The sequence below is a fragment of the Trachypithecus francoisi genome, unplaced genomic scaffold (genome assembly GCF_009764315.1).
Source record: "Trachypithecus francoisi isolate TF-2019V2 unplaced genomic scaffold, Tfra_2.0 Lachesis_group11, whole genome shotgun sequence".
Classification (NCBI taxonomy): Eukaryota; Metazoa; Chordata; class Mammalia; order Primates; family Cercopithecidae; genus Trachypithecus; species Trachypithecus francoisi.
Window position 1 is genome coordinate 40,702,078 of NW_022681456.1, and position 13,784 is coordinate 40,715,861.

At 40.4% G+C, this 13,784-nt stretch overlaps 1 protein-coding gene across 3 annotated transcripts in view; it reads right to left on the reverse strand.

Moving 5' to 3' along the window:
* Positions 1-13,784, reverse strand: part of PLEKHG7 (pleckstrin homology and RhoGEF domain containing G7) — a 65,172-nt gene that overhangs the window by 22,056 nt on the left and 29,332 nt on the right. For 2 of the 3 annotated variants that reach the window (XM_033221086.1, XM_033221088.1), the window contains 5 exons: positions 13,131-13,226; positions 12,188-12,331; positions 8,629-8,724; positions 7,978-8,079; positions 3,889-4,002 (listed from right to left, as the gene is read on the reverse strand). In XM_033221086.1, coding sequence (XP_033076977.1) covers positions 3,889-4,002; positions 7,978-8,079; positions 8,629-8,724; positions 12,188-12,331; positions 13,131-13,226 — 552 coding nt within the window. Of the gene's footprint in view, positions 1-3,888; positions 4,003-7,977; positions 8,080-8,628; positions 8,725-12,187; positions 12,332-13,130; positions 13,230-13,784 lie in introns of all 3 variants that reach the window. The other variant, XM_033221087.1, reaches the window with a different exon arrangement.

Here is a 13,784-nt window from a genome sequence, read left to right on the forward strand (position 1 = left end):
GGATTGCTTGAGCTTAGGAGTTTGAGGTAAGCTGGGCAACATAGCGAGACCCAATCTCTATAAAAAATTAGAAAATTTGTCAGGCGTGATGGCATGTGTGTGTAGTCTCAGCTACATGGGAGGCTGAGATGTGAGGGTCACCTGAGCCCAGGAGTCTGAGGCTGCAGTGAGCTTTGTTTGTACTACTGCACTCTAGCCTGGGTGACAGAGTCAGATCTTGTCTCAATAAATAAATAAATAAGTAAATAAATTAAAAAACAAATAGTAGGAAGAATTCTAATCCCATTAATGTGCACCAGGATAAAATACATACATTCATAAAGCTTAGCCTCATGTGGTATGGAGGGTTTAGAGGTCATGTATCACTGCATTCATAGGTCAGTTTCAGGCAGCCCATCACATGGCATAGGTTTACGGTTCTCCAAGAACATTGTTTTCCAACAGAACATTGTGGGAGATTCAACACTGGGTTCAGACAGGTCTGAATTCAAATCCTACCTCTGCCCTAGAACAACCATACCTTTCAGCATGTTGCCTAATTTGTCTAAACTCCTGAAAAATGGGGACAATATCAAATTCTGCAGTTAGTGTGTAGACAAGAAGATAAGGGATGACCAGCATGTAGCACAGTGTCTAGACCATAGCAAGGGCTCAAACACTAGTCACCGTGAGTATCTGTGAGTCTCTCCCTGACCTCTCACCTTTGTTTCATGAGGCTAATAGTTCCATGGTGATAGGAAATAGCCCCAAGGAATTGGAAATAGTTCTGATATGAAGAGCACTGGATTTTTTGCCTGAAAATCTTTCTATGGTTCTTTCTTTGCCACCTATTGGCTATGCGGCCTTGCAAATGTCATCTAACCTCTCTGAGACTCGGGGACACAAAGGAACAATGTAATCAACTTTACAGGTTTGTGTTCAGAATTAAGAGATGTTTGAGAAAGTGTCTGGTAAAGTATTATGCATTATAAAAGCATCACATGGCTGGGTGTGGTAGCTCACGCCTGTAATCCCAGCACTGAGGGAGGCTGAGGCAGTTGGATCACTTGAGGTCAGGAGTTCGAGACCAGCCTGGCCAACATAGTGAAACCCCGTCTCTACCGAAAATACAAAAAATTTGCCAGGCATGGTGGCAGGCACCTGTAGTTCCAGCTACTCGGGAGGCTGAGGCAAGAGAATCACTTGAACCTGGGAGACGGAGGTTGCAGTGAGCTGAGATTGTGTCACCGCACTCCAGTCTAGGTGACAAAGCAAAGTTCTGTCTCAAAAAAAAAAAAAAGCATCATGTGTTATAACAGCACTGTATTCTCTACCTACTACCTTTCCCAAAATGTCTTTGGATGCCACATACATTTTTATTCATACACAATTATACATACGTATGAGGCAAATATGATATTTCGATACATGTGTACAATGTACACATCAGGGTATTTAGGATATCCTTAACCACATTTATTAACATCATTTCTTCATATTGACAACATTTCAAATCTTCTAGCTATTTTGAAACACACAATAAATTATTGTCAACTATAGTCACCCCAGTGGGTTATCAGGCACTAGAACTTATTCCTTCTATAACTGTATGTTTGCACCCATTAACCAATCTCTCTTCATCCCTTTCTCCCCACTTCCCAGACTCTGGTAACCATCATCCTACTCTCTATCTCCATGCGACTAACATTTTTTAGCTCCCACATAGGAATGAGAACATGCAATATCTGTCTTTCTGTGCCTGGCTTATTTCACTTAATGACCTCCAGTTTCATCTGTAAATGACAAGATTTCATTCTTTTTTACTGGTTGAATAATATTCCATTGCATATATATATATATTATATTTTCTTTATCTAATCATCTGTTGATGTACACTAGATTGATTCTTTATCTTGGCTATTGTGAATAGTGCTGCAATAAGCATGGGGGAGCAGGTATCCCTTTGATACACTGATTTCTTTCTTTTGGCTAAGCACCTAGTGGTGGGATTGCTGGATCGATGGTAGTTTTATTTCTAGTTTTCTGAGAAACCTCCATTTTGTTTGCTATAACAACTGCACTAATTTACATACCCACCAACAGTGTACAAAAGTTCCCTTTTCTCTGTATCCTTGCCAGCATCTGTTACTTTATTTTATCTTTTTAAATAGTAGCCATTTTAAATGGGGTAAGATGATATCTCACTGTGGTTTTGATTTGCATTTCGTCGATGATTAGTGATGTTGAGATATTTTTCTTTTTTCAACCTGTTGGCCATTTGTATGTCTCATTTTGAGAAATACCAGTTCAGATTCTTTTCTCACTTTGTAATGGGATTTATTTTTTTGATCTTCAAACTCCTTGTATATTCCAGGTATTAGTTCCCTGTCAAATGAATAGTGTGCAAATATTTTCTCCTCTTCTGCAGATCGCCTCTTCACTCTGTGGTTTCCTCTGCCATGCAGGAGCCATTTGGTTTCATACAGTCCCATTTGTCTATTTTTGTTTTTGTTGCCTATGCTTTTGAAGTCTTAGCCCTAAAATATTTGTGTAGACTAATGTCCTCTAGTGCTTCTTTTATGTTTTCTTCCACCAGTTTTATAATTTCAGGCCTTATATTTCATTTTTATTTGATTTTTAGATATGGTGAGAGATAGGGGTCTACTTTCATTCTTCTGCATGGAGATATTCAGTTTTCCGAGCACTATTTACTCAAGAGACTGCTGTTTCTCCAATGTATGTTTTTGGTGCCTTTGTCAAAAATCATTTGCTTTGAATACATGTATATAGGATTTTCCAAAGTTATTTGAAAACAATAATTGGACCTTGTTAAATGAATCTCTTTCTCAGCTTGGAAGGGAGAGAAAGGAATCTGGATTCTCCCAGTTTGGGGGCCTAGCTAAGAGTCTAATCCATCAGCTTCTAGGGGAAACATTCACAAAATGATTATTCATGCATTTGGAAATCTAATGAGCTATCAGTTTTCAGTTTGGGTAGCAAATGAAACACTAAAGGTCTTAAGCTACAAAAATATGGCCAAGTCTCTTCCCTAAGATTACTCCCCTTTTCTCATCCTTGGCACACCCCGGCTTCCTGGCATATCAAGGCCATGGCAGAAGCCCACTGATTCACAGCTGAGTCACTGGGAACCTTGGGAGCCTTTCCTCCCAAGCCTCTGAGGTCATGCTCTGGCAGGGGCTTCTTGCAGCTGCAGGGAAGAGCTGATTTTCTGGAAAGGCTTGGACCATTTTCTCTGTATGATCCAAAAGGGCTCTGGCACAGGACTGAAAAGGTCCAATTCAGACTAAAGAAATACCAAGGCAGGGACCAACAGAATTAGGGAAGTCAGGGGAAACTGGTTTTAGGCTTGGCTACTAGAAAATGCTGAAGGCACCCAGCAGAAATTTCTTCTTTTAATGCTGTGGGACCCAGAGCTGCCATATTGGCACAGCTCCGGAGACAACATTGACATTGTGCTTTATACTCTAATCAAGGGGGCAGCACTGATGTAGAATACAGTGTAAATGATGCCACAAGTTTCTATGCTGGAACTAACTCCTGCAAGAGGCAAACTTCTAAGTCACAAAGCTCAGGTTCTTACTATAGTTTCTCCTTAAAATGTACCAATTTCTACCGCAAATAAAATAATGAACAAAGAAAACATTTTTAAGCCCCAGCCAAAATCTCAGGAGGGATATTAGATAACATAATGTTTCCAGATGTGCACCATTTAATATTCCTAAGTGTGCAGTGGACAATGTATTTAGGAGGATAGCAGATTTATAGTTAAAACATAGTGTTGATCATTTTGTTTTCTTCTTCCCATTTAATTTAAATACAATCATTCCCAGTACACGACACCCAAAAAGCACCAGAAAAAATACGAAAGAAAAGAAAGTGATACTTTACTTTTAAATAAATTCCAAAGTCATCTCTCTGCCTCAGGCTCTCAAGATAAAAGATAGCAGCTGAATAGTTCAGGCAGTAGGTCTGGTGGCTCTGACAGAGACTCCCTCGGAAATACTGCAAGAAAGGAAGAGCAGAAGGAGGCTGAACACAAGTGAAGGAGAGCATTGAGCCCTGACAGACCATTTCTCTTCACTTTTATCATTAACTAGAACAGGCAAAAGTGGAGGAGGCGCCGTGATCAAGCAGGCACTACAACTGCGTAGAAATACACAGGTAATCTCCAAATAAACGTTATTTTAACAAAATAATAATAAACAGCTGACACCTCAATAAATAGTCTTTTTCTCCCTATACTTAAAGAAAATTCTATTTAGGCTGTCTTGATTTAATGCACCCCTTCACTTCTGTTTATGGTTTCTTCAGGCGCCACACCCTGCAGGACACCCAGTAACAAATATTGCCTTTGATTTGGGTGACCCTGTTGGTTAATGTTAAGTTTGTGTTATACTAAGTGATTAAAGTAAGGACACTTAACTTTTCATCTGATATACCTCAAGAATTTCCATGCATTTAATTTTGTTGGCTTCTAAACATGTAGAAATTTTGGACATCTTGGCTGGGCGCGGTGGCTCACGCCTGTAATCCTAGCACTTTTGAGAGGCAAGGCAGGCGAATTGTCTAAGCTCAGGAGTTCAAGACTAGCCTGGGCAACACATTGAAACCAAAAAATGTGAAATACAAAAAATTTGCTGGGCGTGGCAGCGTATGCTGGTAGTTCCAGCTATTTGGGAGGCTGAGGCAGGATAATCGCTTGAACCCAGGAGGTGGAAGTTGCAGTGAGCCAAGATCACGCCATTGCACTCCAGCCTGAGTGACAGAGGGAGACTCCATTTCCAAAAACCAAAAAAAAAAAAAAACAAAAAGGAAATTTGGGACATCTCTACTCAGCGTACTGTATCTAGCAGCATGCATTTTATCTCACTCAGTCTAATGCTTGTCTTCCCTTTTCTTCATTATTTAATGTCTTAAACTTGCTATAATGACTACACATCTGTAAGCCACCTAAAATTGTTTTTAGAATAAGGCAATTATATATATATATATATATATTCATACATATAATGGGTAAAGTGAGTACACTGAACTACATGCCACCATCTCAGTTAAGCGTCTTTCTTGGGAATGACGGTTATTCTTTTTCTCTTCAGCAATTCTTCTGGCTCATTACTGGCAGGCACTCTCTTCAGGATTCCATAGTGTCTACCATGTTGCTAAGCCTATGTGTCCATTGATAGGTTTATTGATAATATAATGACTCATGGGCTGCATTAAGGAATTTCCAATAGTATCCCAATGTGGTGAACTGGAGCAAGAAAACACACCTGCTGGTGAGTAGAGAAAGCAGACCCAGCCTGAAAAACCACAAACAAGTGATAGTAACAAAGCCAGAGATGGTGAAACCTAGAAAAATATTTTGTTATAGGACCTCAGAAGACAAAACACTATAGAGAGCAATGTCAAGTTTTGGCTTCAGCAAGAAGTAATTTGAAAGATGATGTGAGTTTATTTTGGAGGGGAAAGTTGATAGCTGAGCCTTGAAGAGGACCTGGAGGTAAAGGGAGGGTCTTCTCATGAGGCACTGAGATGCTTGAGAAATGTCAGAACCAAGAGGTAACTGGTTAGAGGCCAAGATTAAGACTCACTAATGGGGCTGGGCGTGGTGACTCGCACGTGTAATCCCAGCACTTCGGGAGACCGAGGCGGGTGGATCACCTGAGGTCAGGAGTTTGAGAGCAGCCTGGCCAACATGATGAAACCCCGTTTCTACTAAGAATACAAAAATTAGCTGGACATGGTGGCGCACTCGGGCCGCTGAGGCAGGAGAATTGCTTGAACCTAGGAGGCAGAGGTTGCAGTGAGCCAACTGCGCCACCGCACTCCAGCCTGGGTGACAGAGCAAGACTCTGTCCACCCTCCCCTTCAAAAAAAAAAAAAAAAAGAAAGAAAAATAGAGTCATTAATAGTCAGGCTTAGATATCCAGTTCTACCACCCGTTGGCTCTGTGATCTCAGCCAAATTATCTAACTTCTCTAAGCCTCAGTTTCTATCTCATTGACTTGATAAATACAAAAATTAACTGGGTGTGGTGGTGTATGCTTTTAATACCAGCTACTTGGGAGGCTGAGGCATGAGAATTGCTTGAACCTGGGGGGCAGAGGTGGCAGTGAGCTGAAGTCGCACTACTGCACTCCAACCTGGGCAACAGAGAAGCTGTCTTAAAAAAGTAAATAAAAAAACAACTAAACAACAAACAAAAACGTCCAAAGATCTTATTTCAACCCATTTTAAATGTTCACTAAAGGATCTTCCCGCTTATTTTTGCCTTGTTAAAAGTCTTCCTTCTGGCCGGGAGCGGTGGCTCATGCCTGTAATCCCAACACTTTGGGAGGCGGAGACGGGCGGATCACGAGGTCAGGAGATCGAGACCATCCTGGTTAACACGGTGAAACCCCGTCTCTACTAAAAATACAAAAAAGAAAAAATTAGGCGGGCACGGTGGCGGGCACCTGTAGTCCCAGCTACATGGGAGGCTGAGGCAGGAGAATGGCATGAACCCCGGAAGCGGAGCTTGCAGTGAGCTGAGATCCAGCCACTGCACTCCAGCCAGGGCGACAGAGAGAGACTCCGTCTGAAAAAAAAAAAAACAAAACAAAACAAAAAAAAAAACTCTTCCTTCTTCATGCATCTTCTCAAGTGTCATATCCCCAGGAAGCATTTCCTACCTGTGCATCCCAACTTACAAGGTTTCCTTTGTTGGACACTCATGATATTTATGTGCCTTCTTTTCCCCAGCATTTATCTTACTTTGATTATATAATCATTAGTGTCATTATTGGATTAATTTCTCCCCCACAAGACTTAAGACTTTAAATTCCCTTTTTTTTTTTTTTGAGGCGGAGTCTCGCTCTGTCGGCCCGCTGGAGTGCAGTGGGGAGATCTGGGCTCACTGCAAGCTCCGCCTCCCGGGTTCATGCCATTCTCCTGCCTCAGCCTCCCGAGTAGCTGGGACTACAGGCCCCACCACCACGCCCGGCTAATTTTTTGTATTTTTAGTAGAGATGGGGTTTCACTGTGTTAGCCAGGATGGTCTCGATCTCCTCACCTCGTGATCCATCTGCCTCAGCCTCCCAAAGTGTTGGGATTACAGGCGTGAGCCACCGAGCCCAGCAGACTTAAAATTTCTTAAAAGCAAGGAGCTTGTTTAATTTTTCACATTATTGTGTACAGGGTATTGGCTCCATACATAGCACTTAGTAAGTTCTCAATAAATCTCAATCTATCTTTTTTTCTTAAAAAGTGGAGTTTAAAAATTCAGATCTTGCTAAATGAAATTAGATTAAAAATCTCAAAGTAAGAAAAGTAGGGGAATTATTTATAAGTTATTTGGTACAAATTTCTGCCTTTACTACATTTTGTCAGACAATGAGGTTTGTATATGCTAATCCTTTATAATGTGCTAAAATTAGACTTGTAATATGGTCAATTTCTATAAATGTTCTATTGTGCTTGAAAAAACAAAAAGAAAAGTAGGGGAGGATGTCCAAATGTCTACTCAAGAAATAAATAGCACTTATCAAACCCGGGGTACAGGTTTTCCTCTTTTCTCCTTATTTCACCCACAGAAATATGATCAAGGGTGTTGATGAATTTGAAGGTTTATTCTGTTTCTTTCTGAGAAATTGGTACTTTCGTTAAAACAACTGAATCATGTAATTAGCAGACACTAAACTATTGCCATGAATATTACTTTAAATTGAAGTCATTTAAAAAACAGACTTGGAAATGGCTTTTCCATGCATGCAGATTTTTGTGGTAATAAAACCCACACAGGAGATGTGACAATGGGAAAACAGAATCTGCAAGTTATTTTTGAAAATGTTGATTGGCAGAGAAAGGGACAGTTCCTTTGTAGGAGGGTGGAGGTAGAACTTTCCCAGTGAGAAGAAAAATCAAGTAGGGTATAAACAACTGTCTTGGGAGGTAGGTGATGCTACTTTATGAAGCTGAGATCTCCTGGAAGGAGTTTACCTTTGTGAGCACGGAAATAAAATCCAGTGATGAGGAAATCTCAGAAGCGTCTGCATAGTCCTTGATGATGCCAAAGAGACTGTTCACAAAACCAAGGCTTGTCTAGGGACAGAGAGAAAGAAAGCAAAAGTAGGCACACACCTAGGGTTAAGGAATAAACATTTGTTGAACTTTGAGTATCATTCTTACACATGTTTCCCATTTCAAATTTATCTCCTAGCAAAATTCAAAGATTTATTTCCTCCACTCTCCAATACATATTTTCTTATAAGTATTTCTTATAAATAAATTCCTGTTGTTACCTCTCTTCCTTTCCTTTTAAGAGGAAAAATATTATTTGTTTATAATGTATGTGAGAAGAGGACATTCAGTTGAAAATAAACATTTATGAAGATGATGGAGATCTTAGGAACGTGTTTACTTTTTAAAATAGCCATGGAAAAATGACAAATAAAAGGTAACTAATATCTACGATTTATGGGAAAGGCATCAACGGGTATTTCAACTTCTTTCTTATTAACCTGAAGTCCTGAGTGGGAATGGAATATGGAGATGTATTATGGAATACGAGCCATAAGAACAGACCAAGCATGAATTTTCGTGATTCTCTAGTGAATGTTAAAACTACTAAAATCTTCCTGCTTGGCTCACCTGAGTTAACTCCTCCAGGTTTGCAAAAAGTCTCCATAAATCCACATCTAGGAGATATTCATGAGTTTGCAGATATTTTAGTGTATTCATAAAGATCTTTGAAATAAAAAATATATGCACATTAATTTCTGTTTTTTAATTTTGAAACATGCCTTTTGCAAGAATATTAAACATAACCCTCCTGGGTATAACTTTACAAAACAATGGAGAAATCAGCATTCTCAAGGTTTAAATGCTATACTCAAGACAAATGATCACATTTAAGCTTCATAGAACATATTGGAAATGAGCTTTTCAGTATGAAAGTTGTGGTTGCTTAAGTCAATTCTAACAACATTCCTATTGAACAGAATCTGTCCAAATGGGCTTCCTCTGCTTCTAGTGCCAAAGAAATCCCAAAGGTTCTCTTCTTGCCAACACTACTAACTGGAAAGCAAAAAGATATTCATGGTGTGTTCTCATATGCTCTCTCTTCTGCAAAAGACCCAAATATGCTTTACTTTCAGGGAATTAAGAGTAGAGATTTGGTGAGTTAATCTCTGATAACTGGTAAAATGTTGCAGCTTGTTTAGAGGCATTAAACATGGATGAAAACATTAAGGGAGTTTTTATGTTATTTTTACCTAATTTGATGATTTCACAAACTGGAGAACTACATAGCAAGTCAAAAAATAAAAATAAAAATAAAGAAGTAAATCCTCACTTACAGATAGCTTGCCCTTCATTCTATAAACTGAAGAGACAGCAGTTTATTGAAAAAGAAGTACTTTGTATACATAAGACGGGGAGCATTCAAACGGACAAAAGGACAAATTACTTCAAGAATTTTAGGGGTTAAAAGACTGGGCTTTAGATAGATAACCTTCTCCAATTCCCATTCCTGTATTATTTCATTAGTGTAGTGAGTGGTTCTTGAACTTGCGTCAGAATCACCTGGCAGCCTTGTTACACCAGAACTTGCTGGACCCCACCCTCATCTGTGATGGGGTCTGAGAACGCGCATTTCCAACAAGTCCCCAAGGGATTCTGATGCTGCTGGTCTAGAGGCCACCTGTCGAGAACCACGTAGACCTTTTAAAATCCATGGAGTATTGGTTGTTTGGAAATCTGTCAATATCCAAGCATTTAAAACATGATTGTAAGAAACAGAACTCATTACTCCAGATAGACTGGGACAATTTGGAAGAAATACTACTATTGTTATAAGATTCTTTGCTTTACAGAAATTTTGCTATTTAAAAAAAAATGCTGAGTCCTCCAATATATTTATTAAACGAGTTACAAATTTTTAACTCATAAGCGCTTTTGGAAAACATATTGATTGTGTAAAAGGAAGGTACATATATACTTTAAATACACTGAGGTATTTCACAGTGAGCTCAAACTGGCTTTTTCTTAAACAGGAAATGTTATTTGGAAAAGCTGGGACAGTTTACAGTGGGACAGAAAGTTCTGTGCTGTTTCTTAGGACAAGGAAGGTGGCATAGCTCAGGGGCTTAGTTCTCTGCAGTGAACATTTATCATTACCACCCCCTGCAATACTCTTCTTCCCTAAAAACAGCCTGGTTTTCACCCCAGTGTCTACTCTTCCCCAGGCGGCACATGTGCCATGTGGCAAGCTGATCTCACTCCCGAGGTTGGGTCTTGACTGCCTTAAACCAATTGGCACATTCCTTCCTTACGGAGCTCGTGGATTTGGCTCACGGGTGGGCACGTGATCTAAGCCAGTCCAATCAGATTAAATCTCAAGACTTTTGCTATGAATGCTGAGAAGATCTTTCTCTCTCTCTCTCTGTCTCTCTCTCTCTCTCTCTCTGGCCATGAGCTCAAGGATAGCAACCATGCTGTGACTACAAGAGAAGCCAGCCATAGGATGTGGCTAATGCCATGGAAGGCAGGGTGAGAGATGGAAAGAAATGTTTTTTGTTTTGTTTTGTTTTGAGCCCCTTGATCAAACATGTCTTGAATTCTCTCCCACCTCTGAACCTGGCAGTCACAAGCACTAACAAAATACTGTATTATTTAAGCTAGTTTTCTATTACATGCTCTTGTAAGCATCCTAACTGATATTGTCTCTAAATTTCAATTTGCTCCTAGAGTGTCTTTGTGGTTTACATTTTGCTAAGTTAAGGATTTAGCACTGTGATTGACAAAAAATATGACTTACAGAAAATAACTGACGTTTGTATAGCACTTGATAGATTTCAAAGAAAACTAATTTGATCATCATAATGGTCTTATGAGATAGCCAGAGGCTGTACTGTCATTTCTCTTTTATAGCTTAGGACAGGGACTGTCAAACTATGCAGCCTGTGAGCTTAATTTGGCCTGCCACCTGTTTTTGTAAATGATGTTTTCTGGGTGACACAGTCATGCACATTCCTGTAGACTGCTTTTGCACTGCAATGGCAGAGTTAAGTGGTTGCAACAAAAGCTATATAGCCTGAAAAGCCCAAAATATTTACTATCTGCACCTTTACAGAAAAGATTTGTCAACCCCTGGTTTAGGATATGAAGGACTACACTTTCCTAAGGTCACAAGGCAAATCAGAGGCAGAGCCAGGGCTTGAACTTAGGTCTGCCAGCACAGTGCCTCTTAGCTGTGTAAGACAGTCATTAGGATGCAAAAGTACTGTGGTCAGAGGCAACCTTGGGAGCTGTGTGGCCCATCCTTCCCTGTGGTCCTGGGAGGAAGCTGCTCTATGGTTCTCTTTCTTGCTCTATTGTTCTTCCAGAAAAAATTCTCTGTTCTGAGCCTCACCAGAGCATAGCTGCAGCAGTGTGTAACCACATGGGTGCTATTTACATAGCAGACATCATGAATATACCATGTAATTCAACAGTACTAAATTGCATGTGTATGGTAGCCCCTGAAATCTGCAATGGTGGCCCTGCAGCTGATAAAAAGCATTCACCTGGCACTGTTCACGAGGGAGCAAGAGCTCCAAGGAAGGAAGCCAAGGAAAGATGGAATGGACTGCCTGAGAAGGGTGTGAGCTCCCTGGCTCAGGAGTGTGCAAACTGGTGAGACAAGGCAGAAGAGATTCATTCAACATCGGATGAGACACTGGACTAGTTCACTAAGAAGCTCTTATCCAACGTTAAAGTATAAAAAGACAGTAGAGTAATAGGTAAACAAAAATAAATGACAAATAAAAATTTTCACGATCCCCTGAAAGAGGGAGAAAAAAAACCTCACCTCGCCTCCCTTTCCCTCTCTTTTCCTTCCCTCCTTCCTTCCTTCCTTCCTCCCTCACTCCCTCCTTCCTTCCCTTCCTCTCCCTTCCTCTCTCTCTTTCTTTTCCTTCTTTCCTTCCTTCCTTCCTTCCTTCCTTCCTTCCTTCCTTCCCTCCCTCCCTCCCTCCCTCCCTCCTTCCTTCCCTCCCTCCCTCCCTCCCTCCCTCCTTCCTTCCTTCCTTTCTCCCTTCCTTCCTTTCTCTCTCTCTTTCCTTTCTTTCTCTTTCTTCTCTCTCTCTCTCTTTTATTTCTTTCAGAAGAGGAAAACAAGTGCCCAAATAAACAAATTTTCCATCTACTACAAAATTAAGCCTGGCATTACCATCTTAAGAACTAATAAATGGTCCAAAAAATAGGTGCATTCACTTGTGAAAAGTTCCCACACGGCCTCTTGCTGCTTTCTCAAGTCTAATTGATTGGTCAGGAGTTTGTGATGTGTTTCCATGACTTCATCCCAGGTCTTATCCTGTACATGAGGAAAAAAGAGAGAACAAAACATTTCCACCTCAGTGGATTGACCTGTCGGCTATTTGCTTTGGCTTGCAGTTCCAAAGGGCCAAGCAACCCCTGGAATCATGATTTCCTGCTTCAGGCCCTGGACATCCCTCTTGACAGTGACTCCCCAAGTGACCCAAGCCATCGCTTTCTCTGTGGGGCTCTGGGATGCCAATTCCTCCTAATACACAGCATGAAATGCACAATGTGCATTATTTCTAGTTTAAGGTTCAAATCAATTCAGACTGATGATGCTTTGAATTAAGCTTGAGAATACCATGTGTCTTTTTCAGTTTATTGACATAAAAAACTCAAAGAACCCCAAACCCAGGACTGGGAAGTCTGATTCCAGGTTCCACTGGCAAAAGTTATTGAAATTAACTACTGAAGAAGCATGAAGTGAGAGTTTTAAAGCTCAGGGAGACCTTTAGAAATCGTCTTATCAAAAACAACTTAACATTTCCAATGAGGAAATCCAGGTTCAGAGAGATAAAGAGTAGTAACAACCACTTTTAACATTTGTAGAGGCTTTCTGGCCTATGAAGTGCTCTCACATTTGCTACCTTATTTAAGATAAAATGGCTTTCCCCAGCTTTCAGTGTGTTTGAGGAGAGCAGGCCCTGTTCAGTCCTGGGTTCCTCTCTTGCATTTTGCTCTTACTGTAAACAAGACCGCAATCTGGCAGCTTAAAACACTGACCTTCCCCTCCCCACCCCACCAAAAAACAAAAAGAAAAAGCCATGCCCCCCAGGAAACAGTTGGAAAGATACCTTTAGACTGTAGAAGTCGTAGCCCCTGAAGTTGGTAATTTTCACAGAGGACAGGCAGTTTTCCAGATCGGATGTGTGCTTGTGTTTGTCTTTGCCCTGCTTAAAGGTGGTTAGAAACAGGATTTTCAAACATGGATTCTTTAATGACACGACTTCGGTAGCCTTGGTATCTTTCATTCATTCCCTAACATTCATGATAAGAGATGACATATTTTGTCTTTAAGCAGTTTCAAAGCCATTTCTGAGCTCTAGTAGGAGCCACAGAACCACAGAATGTCAGACCCGAGGGACACAGGCCCGTGAGAATACCTTGTCCAAACCTCTCATTTTACACATTAAAAAAAATCCTAGGCACAGAATGGTCATACAGCAAACAGTCTTATCATGCCTACCTTTGGGGTGACATAGCCTTTACAGTTTTAACTTTTCCAAACTCTGGACCCTAAGATTTAATTAACATCAGAAGGTACCTCAGACATATTGGTTCAACCCTTATTTTAGCAGATGACAAAATAAAGCCCAGTGTTAAAGCAACTTGTCCCAAACAATAATTCTCTGCTACAGAATACCAGAATATGCTGGAAACTGTACTTTCCTTAGAATGGAATCACCCACTTAACTTTTGTTGTAGTCATTTTTTCTTAATAATATTTG